This window comes from Zonotrichia leucophrys, chromosome 2 (genome assembly GCF_028769735.1).
Source record: "Zonotrichia leucophrys gambelii isolate GWCS_2022_RI chromosome 2, RI_Zleu_2.0, whole genome shotgun sequence".
NCBI classification, from domain to species: domain Eukaryota; kingdom Metazoa; phylum Chordata; class Aves; order Passeriformes; family Passerellidae; genus Zonotrichia; species Zonotrichia leucophrys.
The window spans coordinates 22,315,046-22,334,677 of record NC_088171.1 but is presented as its reverse complement, the minus strand read 5'-3'; the positions used below and the strand labels follow the sequence as shown (position 1 = coordinate 22,334,677).

Genomic DNA, 19,632 nt, shown 5'->3' with positions numbered 1-19,632 from the left:
AGAGAAGTGTCAGGCATTGAGGGAGGAAATCAAAAGGGGAAGTTTTCTTACTACTGTGGACAAAATATGTGCAACGGAGCTGCCAGAGGGCAAAGAGACTGGTTCCATGTTAGCTGAAAATGGAGTTATTTCTGTAAAATAAATAATAGTATTTGATCTCTCTGAAACTTTAAAAGCTAGAGAAAAAACAATGGGTAATTTAGAATCTCTGTTCCAAATTCATCTGTCACCAAGATCATCTTTCTCTCACAATGTTGCTACACTATGTTAAACAGTCCAGCCATAAATTAATTAAGACAAGGTTGATTTTTGGAAAATTTTATTTCTATAACAGGAAAATACAAAGTTGCTCAGAGAAATCAAGTATTAAAATCCTGAGAACCATATCAAACTGTATTCAGTGCTTACTTTTATTGTGCATTATTAGTGTAAAGCAGTAGATATTCACAGTTCACTAGAGAATGAAAACTGAAAAACCTGAAACTCATGCTGCTTTCTGTCTTTATTGAGTGATTCTTTTCCAAAATACTTCAAACTGTAGTGCTCTCATACTATAAATGTAGTGGGAACATCCCCATTCATGGATACATTTATTTGGTATAATCCTGATAGCAAAAGATGAAAGGTAACTTATAAAATACCACATAACCTGACGGAGGCATTCTGTTTCATTAACCACTCTGAACAGGAAGCATAATCACAAAAGATTATAGTGTGGTTACTTTTAAGTACACAGTTAAGTGCTCAACTGGCATAAACCCTATCAGTAGACTACAAACTATTCTGCACGTGACTATTAAGGTCATAAATACAAGTCTCCCATCAATTTTCCACTACAACATCCCATCCCTAACTATGTTTGCATTGTTGTGGCATATTTTAATATTGCATAGTTCTAAACAGATAAGGTACTACGGCTTGCATTGCTGTTGCAAATGGCTACATTATTCTTAAATGGGTACTGTTACCACAGGTAATCTCACAAAAATAAACATGTCATACAGACCATTAAACGTCTTGAATTTAACAGTACTCTTGAATAGCATTTTGTTTTTAAGTACTACATACAACTTGTGAGCTTGCAAAGCCTCTTGCATCATTATCAAGCTTACAGCTGAGCTGTAAGTGTCAGCTGCAGCACATCATGGAAGCACTGGAACAGGGTTCTGCACAGCACTTCTGCATCAGTCTCTGGACAGGATTTCCAAGAAGAGCAGGTAGTAACGATCCTAGCAATATAGAAAACAGTGAGGTCACTGTGCTTAAATTGTCAAGGTCTAGGATAAAGTTACACAAATGCTCCTGAAATGTGGAATTATTGACATAAATCTAAAGTAAAAATTGTCACATAAACAATACTGTCTCAAAACCAAGAGAGGACTCAGATCCTTAGTGCCTTCAGTAAGCAATAATGTTGACAGATTGTGAAATCAGATATGTTGATTTAAATACCTGTTACTACATACACAGTGACACAACTTTTCTGCTTATATTTGAAAATGCTGTGAATTATATTTCTTCTTTTTCTGCAATTAGTTTAAGGTTTTAGGTACTTCTTTTCTATTTATCTAATAAAAGTTATATCTTGATCTAGTTCTATTTATTTAAAGAGAGCCATAGATCAAAGTATTAATGGCTTGTATTCTCAAACTGATCTGAATGGGCACACAACCCCTGCCTAGCTTTAGGAAGAAGTAATTTGAATTACACCTAAACTAGCAATTTCTCTCTACACATTCTAACCAAATTAGTTTTATATTTCATAAAAAAAGGAGTAATTTTTGTCCATAAGACCAGTTATGCCAGAGTTTGATCTTTTCAAATAGTATGATTTTGGAGAAGTGAAGCCAAACGTTTTAGCCCCTCAAGATGTGTGTCACTGCCAAGAATGATGGGCAGTATGCTCACCTGTCCTCTTATCTGATCTAGCTCAGCCAAAAAACACCTTCACATGTTACAAAATGATCCTAAAATGACAGTCTATTTTAAAGTTAACCTATTTTAAAGTCCTTTTGTTGCTCCCTTCTTTCACCTTACCTACTCTTTATTTCTGCTTATTGTCAGTATCTTGGTACTACCTGCCCTCCACCACTCATTCTTCCTCCCACATGGGCTTTCCCAGAATGCCAATGCCTCTATTATCATGTACCTCACTTCTCAATCTCTTCTGACACATTCAGCTGTATTTCTTCAGTATTTTCCTTTCCTCATTCTAGCTGTTAGTTGCCTTTTCCTCTGTGACAAATGCAGAGCCATATTAAAAATGAAATTATATCCTTACCTGTCATCTCTAATTGAATAAAAAAAGCCATAGCCATGTTGTACCATAGGGACTGCAGATCCACTAAACCTAGTGTAGCCAGTCAGACTAGTTGAAAGAACAAAATTCCCACCTCCTCCACTGTGAAACAACACAAAACAAAAGCAGCACTGTTGAAAGTCATTTAAAACAAAGTGCATTTTACAAAACAGTTATTTTGTTGCAGAGATCAAGACATCAGCACACACAAGGCCAGTGTAGCAAAGGCCTTGGTATCAAGGGATACAATTTGCCGTGGGACAAGAATATGAATTACCTGGCTGTGAAGGCCTTATCCCCATACAGATCTGGCACTGGCAGTCCTTGCTCCTGTGCTATCAGCAGGAGACCCAGAAGATGACGATCAAAGCCTGTCAAATAAATGCAAATACTGAATCATTAACAGCAGCACTCCCAGTCTTTCTGCTTCTTCTAGTCTGGATAGCTGGGAGCTCAAATAGCAGCTGAAGGACAGATAAACAACACCATCATATTGTAGCACCCAAAAACATTCCCCACATTTGATCTAAGAGGTCTTCAATAACTTCAACTTGCAGCACTGAGCTCAAAAGCAAAGGGCTTCAGTAACAGAGATGCAGCACAGTCCCTGTGGAAAACAAAACCCAAGAAAATTCCCACTGCAGTCAAGGAGAAAGAGCTCCTCACAGTGGAAGCAGCACATGGGCAATTATGCCAACACAGTGGAAAGGCTTTCAGGGCCACGACTGCTCTGAATTGTGATAACACACCAAGGAGGCTGGAGAGAGTATGAAGTTCATCAGGTTCATTTCCCAGCTACTCCTCCTCATTCCCAGAATAGTGTACAGCACTAACACAGCTGGGTTAGAATCTCACCCTAATCTCTCCTTTTCCACTTTTCAGCCAAGCACATATTTGTCTGGAGGGTACTCCAAAGTACTGATTAGCTGGGCAGAAAAACTGAAGAAATATTCCAAGTGAATATATTTTTGGGGTACAAGGATGGGTGCAAGGAGCAGGTTTTAGTTCTTCTCTCCAAAATTAAAGTATAAAATGTTAAGCAGTAGTTTTTATTCAGGTTGAAAATAAGGACGTAGAGAAAATGTAGTAGCACACAATCGTATTCCCTTTTTACCCACATGAAAAAGACCCAAAAATTTTGATCCCAGAGTACCTCTTCCATTTTCACATTCTTTCCTCAGTTTATTGTGCTTTGCAAATGCCTTATGCATCAGTTGTAGCCGTTGATAATTCTGTAAAGTAGGGCAGGATTCAAATAAAAAAAAAAAAAAAAAAAAAGAAAAGAAAAAGAAAAATCAGTCCAAATGAGTAACACATCAGCAATCACAGACCAGCAGGTTTTCCCCTTTCATAGTTCCTAACAATTTTAGATAGAAGAAAATGGATGAACTTGAAAGGTACATAAGAAACTCTCTCAAACCCTTTCTCCCAAACCCAAATTCCCTTTTCAGGAAAATGTGCTCCTTTGTTTTCAGTATCTCTGCTCTCTTACTCAGATCACTTTTGAACTGAACAATATTCTAAACCTCATGCTCTTTCCCAAATAATCTGAAACAATGGAAAGGAAGCAGTATGAACTAGAGTGATCAAACCCAAAAGCCTTCCACAATTCCATTTTTTCAGAAGGACAGTAGCTCCTACTAGGTGCATTCCCAGATTTTCTCTGCTGATTGCCAATTCTGCCCAAGATTACGGTTTTTCCAAGTTTATATTAAAACTCATATATTAAAGTCAGAGACAACACAAATAACATGGTTTTTGCAAAGGAGGCCTTTAGAAACAGTCCAAGATCTTGACTTCCAAGACCTTAGATTGTGATAGCTCTTTGATTTCTTAAGAAGGACTATTTATCCTTTTATTCATCACACAAGAGGCTGCAGCAGAGAATGTGAAACAAGGACAGAAGCCACTCAAGTTAGATAAAAATCAAGCTATCAAGCTGACAAGGAGCAAAAGAAAATTAAAGACAAAACGATTATTTCAAAGCATCTGACTTTAAGGTAATAAAAATTACATAAACACAGACTTTTAAGCACGTTCATTTCAATACTATTGAACAGGGCTTTTTAAGCTGCAGGAGTTAGTATTAAAAAAAGTATTTAAAAAAAATAGTATTAAGTATAAAAAAACCAAACAAAACAACAATAGGGAAATATCTGGAGTTGCTATTACTACAAAGAAAACAAAAGGCTACAGTTAGTGCACACAGAAAGTTACACACTAGAAGTAGTAGTACCCACAGAAGCCTGGTAATTGTTTAGAAGGTAACTGAGGAGCAGGGAAATAATAGAAATCCATATTTGGAATAGGAAAGCAGATTTGGAAGATGGCCAGAAAAGTGAGGTTTAAAACTGCTGTACATGACAAAAGAAGCCATTGAAGACTAGGAAAATGTGATCTTTAAGGCCAAAATTATTAATCACACATGCTTTCTGACAGCTGTCTTCCTCTATGTTTTTTAGATGCATTAATAATATAGAACCTTTGATTTTTTTAAAGATGTGTTGTATTTTGTCAAAAACCTTCTCCTTGCTTAATTTCTCAGGCTCTGAGAAATGTACAGTGAGGGCAACAGAAAGAGCTTTAGTACAGCTCTTGCTTGGCAAGCAAGGCATGACCTGCTTTGCCAGCCAAGCACCAGAGGGAAGCTGCTGGGAAAAGAAAAGGTCTCTGGCTCAGCTACTCAGAGACAAACTCTGGAACACACTCCTGTTACCACTAGGACAGAAACACCCTTCAATCTTGCTCTCAGATGCAACTATTAGATAAACATTTCCTGATTTCACTTGAAAATTAAAACAACAGAAGAACTGCATAGCACAATACTTTGGCTCGAACCCAGGAACTTTTTGGGGTGTGAAATTAATCAGTGTGAATGTAATTTGAGACAGTTACATTCTTGAAACCAAAAGGTAAATAGGACATAAAACCAAGCAAGCCCACACATGACAGCACATCTCAGTCACAATGACCAGAATCAGAGTTCAAGCAACCTAACATTTAAAATTTATCGCCCTGGAAAGGCCCCAGCTCCCATCAATGAGACAACACAAAAATGAGCTTGAGGTGGTTCAGATGACAGGCCTTCTAAATACAGAGTAATTAAAGTAGGATTTCAGTATTTACACTCTCAGAAGGATCCAGCATGGACTTGCACCATTCCACTGCTTCCACAGTACAAGATCTTATGGTCTCTGTGCGGCCGTGATAGAATCGCCTGGTCATGGCGGTTTCGTAACAGCAGCCCGGACTAAGAACAAAAGTTAGGGAAGAGTGTCTCATTAACTTAACAAAATTATTTGCTGTCTCAAGGGCTAAAGAAATCCTGCAAAAGATCTTGCACATCAATCTTGGTAACAAGCACCAGAAACCCAGTAATTTTCTTTAAGTTATGTTTCTGAAAAAGCCACAAAGCAACTCTATGTGCTTTTATGGGACAGATGACTGAATAAAGCACCAGTACTTTACTCGTACCTTGAAAAGACTGCATTGCCATGGATATTTTCTGCAGACTACAGATCTACTAGCCTCTAGCCAAAACAGCTGACATTACACAAGCTTCAGTTTCACCGTGTACTTCCACCTACACCATCTAAACCCTCATAAATTAAGAGACACATTTGAAATAAGCAGTGTGTTCCAAAACATTTAGAGGGAAAGGTCAAAACCTTCTCTTGATGCATACTGACAGCCATACAGCTTTTACATGGAGCAACTCCAGCTCTACTACAGTTCTACCACTTAATATACAACCTACATGAAATATACTTGCATGTTTACAACAGACCAAGGCTATGTTAGTCAGATAATTAATGTCCTGATGTTCAGCAAACCAACCTTTGTCATGATGAGCTACATCTCACCAGTGACAAAACATCACACTCCTATGATGAAACCCTCCTCCTTCTGAAGCAAGCAATACTCTGCTGGTCAGTAATGACTTACATAAGCCATAATGAGTGCTAGTTATCAAACAGAAATTTGGGAATAACACCAATAGCAAGAAGAATGACACCTTTTAATCAATAATACAAAATTAAATGTCACATCCAAAAATGCAGTGGCAGCACTTGAAGAGTCACTACTATCTTCATCTCTATTATTCTACCCAAACCTTCACACCCAATATTGCTGAAGAAAGTGAGACACTGAAGTTTGTGAGGCCTTTTACAGGCTTAGAAGATGAAATATTTTACTGGTGGCTGTCACATGCTACAGACAAAACTCTCTTCTACATTTGAGCAACTATTTAGCAACTATTAGAGAATCCTGAGCCACTGTGCATTTCATGTTGGCCCAAGTGTTTCCTTTGTACAGCCCAAGTTCAAGTTCTCACAGACTGTGTTCTACCACCCACTCCATAATATGCTTATGTACTATCCCTATGGGCACAAGTACACAAGATTTCTGAAGCAAGTATGGCTCTATGCAACTGTTACTATAAAACTCCCTAAGTTACTCATTCTTACATCCCCATGGCAAGTTACATACTGGCATTGCAAAGTCACTGCACACCCCTTCTCAAGAAACTAGTTTTTTATTCTTGGCTGGTATTTTCTTACCGTCCATGGCATTTGTAATAAGCAAGCTGAAGGGCAAGCTGCACAAATGTATCAGGATGAAGTTTCCTCTTTCTAATCAATGCTTTGCCAAAGGATGTGAAGGCATAGGACACCAGCTGCAAGTCAGATACCTGTCATACCAAAGGAGGAAAAACAACAGAAGTCAAGAAATACCACAACTTGGTCCACTGCAAATAAAACACACCCAACATAAATTACGATGTAACAAATTTAACCATGGTGTTAAATTCATCAGTTAATCAGGAACATATTCATTACTGTTCTCCAGCATGAAAAAAGACCAATTAAAAACATGTAAACAGAATGAAAAAAAATAGTATCAGTAACAACTGAGAGAACCAGGAGAGAATTTCACCTTCTTGTAATACAATTCTTTAGTATGTCCGATTTCATTCATAATTTTTGAATCCACTGTGAATACAAGTTCCTCTGGCCTTGGAATATCTCTCACATTATCTGATCCCTGGGAAGATGAAGACAGAAAGATGCAAAACCAGAAAATGTTATCCATTAGAAAAGACACGTTAACTGATAAGCTTGAAAGTTTATAAAAGATAGATACCTTCCATTTTCCCTCATTTTCAACAATCTTCTTATCAGCATAAGATAACATGGTAATTAAAGCCATGGCATCAAAAGGAGAATGCTAGAATCAGATAAGAGAAGATATTACATTTCTTTGCATAACAAAAAGAAGATCAAACTCTTCTGCTTTTTCCCTATCCTGTTCTTTTTGCTGCTGACCAACAGCTTTACTGTGCAGTGTTGGTCTTGTTTTATTGTTCTGCAATAAATACAGAAGTATTTTAAGTCCACCCACCATTTTAACTGCTCTGCAGCTGAACAGGGAGGTACAATGTACTACTGCCATGAAAAGGCAGATTTAAGGAAAAACAGAAGCCCTTCTGGCCTTGCAATGAGTTTAAAATAACATAGTTTAAAAACACAGCTGTTCAAATGGATACATCAAACAAAGAGTTAATTTAAAGCCTTCTTGTGTCTTGTATTTTTTTCCTTTGGAACTTGTCATTAAATACTTTCAGAAACAAGATTATGACTTCAGATCCTCCTGTTAATTGAAATATGGTGTAACAGTAAACACCATGAAAAAGCGAAGAACATGACAAAGCAGACTGCTTTTGGAAACTTACCAGACCAGGTGCAGGGTAAACAAGGCTATACTGAAGAGTAACACATTAACACCTACAATAATACTCTGAAGGGGAAAATTCAGTAAATAGATACTCAGAAGATGGAAAGAAATTTAACTTACATCACAGAATGCACTACAGGTTCCATTGGAAAAGAATATGCAGTTGTAGGATTTATCTCCCCAGCGCACAGTCGGATCACCTGCTAGCCCCAGCCTTGTAAGCTAAAGCAGAAGAAACATACTGTGAAGGCTAAAAAACACCAAGAACACTGCCAGTCTTTGTAAGCTAAACCTAGTCTACATTAAAATGGCAAGACCTCCCTGACAGATGACATTTTCATCCAGTTCAAGATGAAACACAATTATAGGGCCAAGTTATTAATTAGAAGATTGATAAAAAGTTAATGACCCTGAAGGATAGAAGGCTAAAATGTTATGAAGGTAGATTTCAGCCATTCTCACTTCCAATGGCCTAACAATTAAAATTATTTAAGTTTTCCTATAGATCAAAAAAGCATGGAATTTTTTTCATATTTATCTGCTTCATTTTTACTGTTCTGAAAGACCAAGAGGTGCTACTTCTGTATATATACAGGAGAATTTTAATGTAAAGATTATCAGATATGAATCAAAAATTCTTAGGTACCTCAGTGTAGTCCTCAGGAGTTGCATGAGGACTATAATCATCAAGGCCAACCACAAACAAACTTCTCTGAATTTTTTCCAGAAGAGTTAAGTTCTTTGGATCAAGATGAATCAAGTGTTCCCGTAGCTAGAAGGCATAAAAAGACAAAGCTAAGCAAAATAATGTTTTTCCAGTGGTCACAATGCTTTTCCCAGGAAGCAGCTGCTAAGTATTCCTACCTCTGCCCATTTGGTCCTTTCATTGCTTGTCAGGGCTGCCAGTCCTGGCCCATCTGGTTCACTGTAGCATCTCTCCTGTATATACCTAAGTTGCCTTTAAGAAGATTTCAAAAACTGAAGTCAACAACAGCTGGAGAGAAGGTAAAAGTCACCTTGTGTCTCTGTCTCTTTTTTGCAAAGGTGGAATTTTGGTTCAACGTTCACAAGCCAGTGTGACTTTTCAGGAAGCATGAATCAGCTCCCCTAGATTGTAAGGACAATTGAAGACCTGCTCAGGTTTCAGTCACTCAGCACCTACAAGCCCAGTACAAACACACACAGACAATAATAATGCTAAAGCATTATTACATGCTTAATTTAAAACTAGATTTAAGACTTCAACAGTGCAGGCTGAGACTTTCCAGAGCAACAGACATCTGCCATACTGCAGCTTTACAGCTTCTACAGCAGCTAACCTTCCTCTCAAGATAAACCTTCAAGAAGACCACTTGCTGCAGTACATCCTGAATGTAGATTCTGAACTATACAAGAGCAATTCTCTTTCTACCTCTTCCTTTAGAAGAACAACTATGAGAGGGGTAAATCTTAGTTTGAAAATTCAGTTTTTCATGTGCTGTTCTCCATGTTAAAGAAACTCCATAAATTACAGGCACTTAATCTGACTTGTTCTTTTTTTCTAGCACTCTTGCCTATTAAATATCACCACTGATCACTAGTTACACAGTAGCAAAAATATAAGACACCTTACAAAAATAAAGCCAAACAGAAAGAGCCCCCCGAAACCAAACCCAACCTGCCCTTCCTATAGACAACAGATTCAGAGGATTTTGTTTGTATTCCAAGTGCTCATTTCTTTGTTACTGGCTTGACTTACCAGCTACAACTATAAAAATTAGAAATGCATATGTTAAAATATTAGGTATTAATCTACCAGACTATTTTTAAAAAGTGATTTTTAGTTTCTCTAATTAGGTTTGTCTTGCCTGAGGAATTTGGCCATCCACTTTCTTGGCAATTTTAATTATAAGCCTTCTGTTGGGCACTATAAGCAGCACTTTGACAATTGCATTAAGTTATTCCCTGGCAAAATTAACAGCCCTTTTTTAGTAAGGGGATGCATATAGATACCAAATCAGTCACAAGAGACTTATGCTGAAACTATGTCTGCATCTAATAGGAGAGTTCAACATATGACAGTGCTTCAACTTTGATAATGATTAAGTTGCAATGTGGATTGTACCTGGAAGGAATGATGTAATCCTACATCATTCCTTCCAGGTACAATCCACATTGTACCTGGATACAAGGATAGCTGTAATCCTACTAATTCCATGTAAAGAAACCATAAAAAGTGGTATTTCCTACTGAAGTATCTTTTTTCAGCCCTTTTGTATGATGCTCTACAGATATATTACAATAGTACATGGAAAGAAATTGCCATCCATTGAAGGATTTTCTTAAATCTGAACCTTTCAGCTAAAGGGGAAGCTGTAGTCTCTCTTACACCTAAATTTTTGAGGTCAAGGGATTAGAAAAAGAATCCTCTTTTGTATATAGCTTAAATAAGACAGTTCATTTAAAATAAGCATTTTGAAAACCTGAAAATCTCTGGCGGAGTCAGCATGCTGCCTTCATGCATAGCATCAAATGCAAATACTCGACCTCGACACAGGACTATCAAGTGAGATGGACATTCACCTTCAGCCTCTGAAATTAAAAACAGGAATAAATGAAAATCTAATCTTGGGGATAAAGTGACAGATACAGAAAAAATGAAGCAAGTCCTACAGACTACTTTTTATTCAATTCTGCAAACTCGGAGACATTTTAAAAACCAACAGAAGTCACACATAACTGTCACTGTTAGAAACTGCTTCAAGTAATTGTCATTATCTAGCAGCAAATTTAATTTATTTGTGTCTCTTGCAGGCAGGAACTCCCTCTGCTGAAACAAGTGTTCCTTGCTGAATCCACACATACTTATAACAAAGAATTTGTCTTTCATCAATTCTTAATGCTGGCATGTTTATTACAGGCATCAGGCTGGTTATACAAAAATTTGAAGCAGAGCTCTCTTTTACTCCAATTTGGTAAGGACTAAATATTGGACCAAAAAGGGCATTTGTAGATGAGACACCTTTTTTGCTTCATAATACAAATACTCTACAACCAGTAGCTGATTTAGTGCTCAAGAAAGCAAGAATTTTTATGGTTAAACAGACCACTCCTTTAGCATATTAATAAAAAAAAATTGCTTGCATTAATCCCCAATTTTCATTTGTTTACCAGTTTTAAAATAATTGCTGAGAGAGTCTCTGGTAAGCCCAGGAATTTTGCAAGTGCAGAAGAGCATTCGAAATTGGTTCATGTCCAGAACAGTATTTCCAGATCTCTCTATGGCAACCTTCTCTCTGTAGTAACAAACACAGCAACATTAAGCAAGAGAAATTAAGACGATGGAATTAAATCAAGGTAAGACAAACCTGGCTGTTACAGCAAAGAAAGCATGCCAATGGACATGAATACACACATGAAATTAAGGGATGCAGAGGGATACATCAATATTTAGGATCAGTCATTTTTTCTTGAAGTCTTACGTTCGTAGCAGATCCCAGTATTTCAGGGTGTGCCATATATTTATACAGGCTCTGTCTATCTGAGTGCCCTCCTTGGGCGGCCAGTAGTGCTCAATATAGGGACCAGGGCCTCCCATATTGCAGAGGATTTGTGTGGAGATGCGAAGATCAAGATAAGCCACATTCAGCCACCAGTCCTCCAGCTGAAATGAAAAATGTTTAACATCAGAACTTATTGCTATTCATTAATTCTTTAATAATTGCATGACTGTTCAACTGTCTGCTTTTTACTTTTTTATTTTATACTATGAATAGTGGGTCCTATAGAACACAAGGCAGGACAGTGGTTCAAAACTAACTGATTAAGATAAAGACACATTTAGCTCTTCTGCTTTCAAGCTTGAAATAAAATTCAATGCTGCTTAAGAATATTAAACTGTAAATTATGGTATTTCTTCCCTGATATTCATAATCTTAGACTCTTGCAGACTTCAGTTGTGGCTGCTGTGAACATCCCCGACTACTCCATGAAGAATAGAAGGAAACTAGACTTGTGTTGAGAAGGGATCTGAGAGAGACAGTTCATAATGCACATTTTCTGCCACCATCTGAAAATCCTCACTCTGGAGTGTGTCCTGTTAGGATTTAAAAAGCCCTCGTGAATTCCACTTGAATTAATAACTAATGACCTTCCTTCTATCTCTTTCTCTGTTAAAAGACAACTTTAAAATGCTACCACATAGTTTCCTTCTGGGAAGAAAAAGAAACAAACCAACTCTGAATTCCAGGGTTGTTTTTGTTGGGTTTTTGTGGTTTTGGTTTTTTTTGGTGGGGTTTTTTTGTGGTGTTTTTTCTTCTTTTTTTTTTTTGTTTGTTTGTTTGTTTGGGGTTTTTTTGTTTGGTTTGTTGTTGTTGTTGTTTCTGTTTTTTCCCATGGTGGAGAGAGAAGGGACAGATGTCATAGAAGGAGAGACTGACAGATAAAGCATCCAAAATCTGGTAAATAATTTTAAATTTCAGTTAGTGAGCTCTCTTAACCCCTCAGCTTTGAAAAAAAAAGACAACACATATGTAAGTGAATATGAATGAGGTCATATCCACTGGTCAAGTGCAAGATGTAAGGAAGATCTGAAGATTTTAAAAAGTGAAATGATTCTTTGAGTTACATCCTGAATAACCAACTTTCCACAAGCTGAATTAAGATTTCTTACACTGAATTATGATTTCTCACATATGTAAATACGCACCCAATTCCTTCTCGTTTTAGCTCTTTCCAGTAATTTCTGATGCAACTCTTTTCCAATGCCATTTTCAAATTTTTTAACTATATCCTCAGTTCTTTGATATTCTTCTTGATTAAGGAATGGCTTCACTGTAAAAAGAATATGTTTTTATTTTAAAGACAACTGAATACTAAGATTTATTCCAAGATTCAGATATTCACAGGCAAGGGAGTGAATGAGAATTAATTTTTCTAAAACAAGTATTTGAAGGGAAAACCTTTTAAACATCTCTCAAAAGTCTGTAAATACATCAGTATGTTCTAATAAAACATAAATACATACTTTTAAATAAATACAGATGATAGCAGACTGAAGTAATTGCCGAAAACCTAAAATACCTAACAGATAACTAAATCAAATATATTTACATCTGTAAATACTATGGAGTTCTTCCAAGGAATCACATTTACAGGAACTTTGTAAATTAACACATTGAGCACACATGTCTGCCACCGTACTGCACCAACTACAAGCTACTTGTCTGTATTTTCAAGTCCTTTCATGGTCTACAAGCCACTTGCATATCAATTCTCATTCACTGTCCCTGTGTTATATCCACCTTTGATTGACAGCAAATGCAGTTACTGGTAGACAGTTTTTCTGTTTTTAAATCCTTTTGGATTCCTCTCAGATCATGTGCATTATAGGCTGAAGTCCTCCATAAACATCTGCAAAACTAGTCATTATTTTAATCTAAACACTCCTTAAAAGACTTTTTACCATGAAATCTCTGGTCAGTAATGGGCAGTGCTGATGTCATTTTTCATACAGGCACATCTCATCTTTTTCCTATACTCACCTGGTGCATAATGTATTTTCTGTTTTAGTTATATTGTGAAGTCAGTGGGAAACAGAATGGAGGGTTGTGTGGGAGGTGTGTTTCTGGTGATTCAATGCCTACACATTGAGGCCCAAGTAATATTTGAGGCTGCTGGACACTATCATTAGTTAATTTCTTGTTTGCCTTGCTACTGGTAAGCCTGTAATTGACTTATAGCTGCTAAGAAACAAAGAAAGATACACAATTATGAAAATTTAAACAAGTATCTGCATCATCTCTCATCTATCTTTTGCTTTTGCAAGCAACAGGTGAGTTTCAGCAGGGCAAGGTCCCAAACACTTAGTTAATCTAAGCATTAAATCGTAACTCCATCTTGCTGCAATCACACCTGCTTGCCTGCAACCACTGGTTTTCTCTTCTTCATAAATCTAGAGATCATCTTGCCCAACTCTGCATCTCTGTAGGGTCAGTTGCAGCAAGTTGCTTAGGACTGTGTGGGGTTTTAAGTATCTCCAAGGATGAACACTCTACAATTGCCTGTTCATTGTCTGACCACTGCTGCAATAAGTGGTCTTATGTTTAAAAGGAATTTCTTATGTTTAAAAGGAATTTCTTGTATTTCAGTTTGTGCCCATCACCACTTATTCTGTCACTGGATACTACTATGATGTCTGGCTCCATCTTATTTACTCCTCCACAACAAGTAATCACACATATTGCAAAGATCTGAACAATCCTAGCTTTCTCTGTCTCTTCCCATATGTCAGATAATCCAAGCCTTTAATCCCTGTCACAGCCCCTCCCTGGGCTCACTTCAGTATGTTCCTATCTTGCTTGTACGGACAGCCCAGAAACAGACACAGAACTGCAGATGTGTCCTCCCCAGCACTGAACCAAGGGAAAGGATCACTTCTCTGTACCTGCTGGCCATGTTCCTCCTACATAGAGAGCCCCAGAGATCCCTGACACGCCTTGCTGCCAGGCCACATGCTAGCTCATGCTCAACTTTTCACGCTCACCAGACTGCAGGGGCTCTTCTGCATTCAGGCACTATGTCCCAGCTTGTGCTGCTGTGGCAAGTTATTCTCTCCTGGGTGCATGACTTGGCATTTCCCTGTGTTTGTTGAGTTCATGAGGCTCCTGTTAGTCTGTTCCTTCCAGCCAATCAAGCTCACTCTGATGGCAGAACAACCATCTGGTGTATTAGCTACTTCTTCCAGCTTTGGAAGCTCCCAAACTCAGTACAGTGCGTCCCATCACCACCAATGACTGTATTAAGAATTACTGGACCCCTGGTGTACACCATCAGAGACTGGCCTACAGCTGGCATATGTGTTGCTGACCACAGACCTTTGAGCCCAGCAGATGATACAGTTTCCAGCCCATCTGTCTGTCCTGTACCTAGTCTATACTTTACCAGTTCCTCTATGAAGATTTTTTAAAAAATCTTTTGATATGCCAAAAGACTTACTAAAGTCAGTATAAACAATATCCACTCTTTTTCCTTTATCCAGCGAGACAGTCACCATAAAAAAATCATCATAAAAAGCTACCATGTTGGTCAAGCAAAATTTCCTCTTCAGAAACGCATGCTGCCCATTTCCAATCGCCTTCTTGTACTTCATAAGCACAGAAATGGTTTTCATGATTATTTGCCAGGGATTCCCAGGAATTAAAGTAAGATTAATCAGTCTTGTCCTTCCTGAGGACAACAGTAACATCTGCTTTCTTTCTTTCCTCAGAAACCTTCACCAGTAATCATGATCTTTCAAAGACTATCAAAAGTGGCCTTTCAAAGACAAAGACCAGCTCCCTCAGCGCTCATGGGCACATCTCAACAGAACCCACATAGTTTTTCATGTACAATCTCTTCAGTGCTGGTCCTCTTCCATCAAGTATAAGTCATCCTCACTCCTCTTCAAAATAATTCCATTTTAATCCTAATTTTGTAAGGCATTTCAGTATTTTGCACTACCTGTCCCAAAGTGAAAGATAAGGATCCATTTTCAGATACATCCTGGTTTCCTTATGGTATTCCACAACAATAATGCAAGTCCTAGTGATATTTTTTCTATTGCACAGGACAAACATGGAGAGTAAGGGCCAAATATTACCTAAAAATGTGGTTTTAAGCACATTCTGACAACCTTAGGCAGCAAGACAGAACATCTACTATCAAGTATTACCATACAATGCTTGTGTTTAAATTGCATTGGAACCTCCAAAAATTCCAATACGACACCATCACAACTGGAAAGGTACCAGCATTCCCCTTACACTTCCACCACAGATGATCAGCTATGGACATTCACATAGTGCCTACACATCTAGATGCAGCTTGAATTGCACACCATCAGTTGTGAACACAAATGGAAAAAGAAATAACAGCAATAGAGCCATTCACCTTTACCCTTTTGCAGATTACAGTTTTCACCCTGAAGCTGAAAGCCTCCCCTGACTGAAGGTAGTCCAACACTCAGGCTTCCCAGGAAATGACCTTATTATCACATACTATTGAAAGAGAGGATGATTACCCTCTGTTGTTCAGGTTATAAAGTCATTGCAGAGCAATATTCAATAAAAAATGAAAACCAAGCAAAATTATTTGGTTCTGGTCTCAATTCATGGAATTATTTAGGCTGAAAAAGATTTGCCATTAATTTAGTTGAACCTTAAAGGGGTGACTAAGATTGCAAGGGGACTAGAATGCACAATGAGAAGAGGCTGAGAACTGTTTGTTGAGCTTATGAAGAGAATGCAAAGGGAAGACCTGACTGCCCTCTTCAACTGAATAGAAAGTCCTGGTGAGGATAAAGCAAAGTTCCTTTCCGAGATGGAAAGAATTAGTATAAGAGAGAATGGAATAAAGGTGGAATGCAGAAAATTTCTCACATGGAAAATGTGAAGTTTTGGGGGTTTTTTGGTCATGACTGATTTTTTTGGTTTGTTGTTTTTCTTTCCTCTCCCACAATCATGAGGGTGCTCAAACACCAGAACAGGTTACAATGAAACACAGTCTCCACCCTTGTAAGTAAACAAAACCTGGCTAAGCAGGGCCTGAGCAACATGTAGTTGGACCAGCTTTGAGCAGAAATTTGGTCCAGAGGAACTCTTCCCAATCTACATGACTCACAGAGTTTCTTTCCATTTAAAAACTATTCAATCAGATGTAGAAGCAGCACTGTTAAGGAGCAGAATTTGGCCTCCTTCTCACCAGAGTTCAGTGAAACTTCTCTTGCATTTCTTCAGCCCACAGATCTGGTCTTTCTTTCTGGTTGGGAGATCAGTTCTGCCCACGAACAAGAAGTATCCCATGAAAGACACCTTCAGTTGCACAGTTAAGAAATCTTCTGGGAAGCTGGAAGTTTGAGCTTTCATACTTTCATGTTGAGTCTATTTTTCTGAATCTCATCCTCTGGGCTGGAACGCTCAGTAACATGGCAATGGTCACCTTCTCTGCTCAAGGCTTACTTTCAAAACAGGGTTACTCCTTAAGAGGCAGCAACTGTAAAGCCTTAAATAAGGCATATTCTGACACGTACTTTGTCCAGCTTTTCTAGTTAGCTGGCTCTAAACAGGGAAGTGCTTTACCAGCAGGAGCCCTGACTAATGACAGTGGCCCAGAGTCCTCCTCCAACCAAGGAAAGAAAGTTTCCCAGGACTAATTTAAAGCCTCTATGAAGAATCATTTGGAGGTTTTGAATTGTTCTACTGAAGCATCTCCTTTCCTCCACTCACATTTATAGACTAAAATGACAAGCTTAAGCAATGAAATTCACAGAGCTATGTCTAGAACTGTGCCCTGCACCCTTTGACTTCAATATATTTGTACAAGGGAAGACTGGCAAATGCTGGGCTAACTTTTCTGCACCACCAGTGAGACTAAAGAAGAGCAACAGTGATTAAATTTATAGAATGATTTTGTGCATGGAACAGTAAGCAGCTACTAACTTTAGCATGAAAAATAAAGGGACATGTGATAAGGGTATTTATGAAAACAGATCAGAATCAGAAAATAAGGGCAAACAAATTCACTGTCAGCTCTTCTCACTCCATGAGAGAGTTATTTATTAACCTGGAGAGACAGATGGATTTAAAAAACTAAACAGCAATTTTGTTATTGCGGGTTTTACTCTTGCAGCGCAGCCTTAGTTAATCTGCATTACAGCAAAAAGACAGTGCATTATTTTAGACACACATACACACACAACACTTTTGCTCAAAACCTACCATTTCAATATTCTGCATTAAAAAACAATTATGTAAAAACACCAAAACAGGCCATTTCCAGTACTCAGAAATAAATAGGAACTCAAGAGTAAGCTTCAGGAATTTTATTTTGGGAAAGAGAAAATATGGTGTAGTATGCTTCTGCTAAGGAGAGAACTCCAAGTCTTACTTTGTTATCAATTGTGTAATACCTGCAAGATGGTAAGATACAAAGTAGATGTTCCAGAAAAAACTCCATGTCTCAGAGTTCTGAAAATTATTGAAGAAATAGAGAAAAATAATCTCAAGGTACTTCATAATGCATTTTTGCCATTCTCAATACATAATAAAGAATTAACCAGTCATTTCTTCTTTATAAACAAAAGTAGATACATGTGCATGGATGTTGTTTTCAAAACATCTCTGTGATGTTCTTTAGGTTAGTCAACATGTCAAGGCAAAAAGTATCCAAGCTAAATTATGTGAAAATGCTCACCACTGCTTTTGCCTATGACTGTATAGTTAATAAGTGTTCTTTCTCACCAATATTAAGTATGCAAAGTTTTAAATAACTGTTCTTTTAAAAAGATCCTGAGCAAATACAGTTATAAACAAGCAGTTATGCAAACCAAAATTTTTAAGTGAAGTATCTTTCACCAGACCAGCTTTTTTTTTTTTTGAGAAAAAAAAAAAGTGAAAAAAAATCCACCCTCAAACCAAAAATTAACCAAGTGCCAAATTCCCTTGAAGAAAGGTAATTAGGGATAAATAAGAAATTTTTACTCAAGTTTCTCTGGGCACTGCATTTCCAGTTTTGAGCCTGAAAGAGATCCTTTGGCACACTAAGTCTGTCTGTATCCCACGCCCCAATTACAGTACAAGCCGTGTCTACAATCACTTAGCAAACATCTTCAGATTAGCCTGCTTACAACAGCACATGACACGCTACCATTACAACATTAAGTCATTACCTGCATCGAGATATTTACTCAAAGATTCATCAAGAGGAGGTACTGGCAGGGAAGGCAGAGAATCTTGGTACTGAAACGTTCGCTCCTCTGAGGATTCGAGCAGTTGCTTTTCCATGTTGCAGATCTGCAGTACAACCCACCAGGCTATTCACGAAGCCCACGTTCGATGACGAATCTCCCCACACTGTTCTCTCCCTCGCTCCGGCCTCCTGCCATTTAAACGAAAAAAGACAGATATCAGGAAAGGTTCCCCGACAAATCACGGACCGAGGGTTTCTTGCTGGCTTGCAGCCACAAGAGGCACACACACAGCAGGGGGAACGATGATTAGGCTGCTCTTGATGCTTTTCCCCAGCATGTCGCGATTAACCAGCTCGGAGACTGTCGCTTTCTCTCCCGGAGAGCAGCCAGTCAGCCCAGGGACTGACACTAGAGGATTTCTGAGGAAAGGGAATCACCCCCAGCCCGGCTGGCAAGGGCACCCTCCTCGCCCGCCCGCAGACGCTCCCCAAGGTCCCCGCCCGAGCCCCGGCCGTGCCCCGGCCCAAGCGCTCCCCGAACCGGGCTGGGCTGGGCCGGGCCGAGCCGAGCTGAGCCGAACTGAGCCAAGCCGGGCCGGGCCAGGCGCGAGGCCCGCGACACCACAGCAGAGTTTACAGCGGCTCAGGGCCCACATCGAGGAAAGCTCGGGAGAGCCCCAGGCGGATGGGGCCTGGGTGTAAGGACACAGCCGAGCCGAGCCCCCCCCTCTGCCCCACGCACCCCCGACGAACGAAGCCGACGAGCACCACCGATCCCGGATCCCTGCCCACCTCCCCGGCCGCCGCCTTTGCTTCTGTCCCACTTCCCAGCGGGTCCGGAAGCCGCGCGGGGCGGGGCGGCCGCGGAGGCAGGAGGGGAGCGGCCTCGCCGT

General features: G+C 38.9%; 1 protein-coding gene across 2 annotated transcripts; it reads right to left on the bottom strand.

The window, feature by feature from the left end:
• Positions 1 to 310: 310 nt before the first annotated feature.
• CROT (carnitine O-octanoyltransferase) lies at positions 311 to 19,631 on the bottom strand. 2 transcript variants are annotated; one of them, XM_064704217.1, is made up of 17 exons: positions 19,482 to 19,631; positions 18,720 to 18,928; positions 12,723 to 12,847; positions 11,497 to 11,678; positions 11,186 to 11,310; positions 10,498 to 10,606; positions 8,900 to 8,993; positions 8,682 to 8,807; positions 8,156 to 8,257; positions 7,445 to 7,528; positions 7,238 to 7,345; positions 6,862 to 6,992; positions 5,426 to 5,549; positions 3,453 to 3,531; positions 2,577 to 2,670; positions 2,282 to 2,401; positions 311 to 1,229 (listed from the first exon to the last, which is right to left on the bottom strand). In XM_064704217.1, exons 2-17 carry the CDS (start codon positions 18,832 to 18,834, stop codon positions 1,109 to 1,111), a joined length of 1,839 nt encoding a protein of 612 aa, XP_064560287.1. In that variant the 5' UTR covers positions 18,835 to 18,928; positions 19,482 to 19,631; the 3' UTR covers positions 311 to 1,108. The 2 variants fall into 2 exon arrangements, with proteins under 2 accessions (XP_064560287.1, XP_064560288.1); XM_064704218.1 differs by having other exon boundaries at positions 19,532 to 19,631.
• Position 19,632: the final 1 nt, after the last annotated feature.

Excerpts from the sequence above, each read along its gene's own strand:
- CROT (XM_064704217.1), bottom strand. The coding sequence starts at position 18,834 with ATGGAAAAGCAACTGCTCGAATCCTCAGAGGAGCGAACGTTTCAGTAC. Across the intron at positions 12,848-18,719 it reads GAGTAAATATCTCGATGCAG|TGAAGCCATTCCTTAATCAA; the intron begins GTAATGACTTAA and ends TTCTTTTTACAG. Across the intron at positions 1,230-2,281 it reads TATTCAATTAGAGATGACAG|GATCGTTACTACCTGCTCTT; the intron begins GTAAGGATATAA and ends CTATATTGCTAG.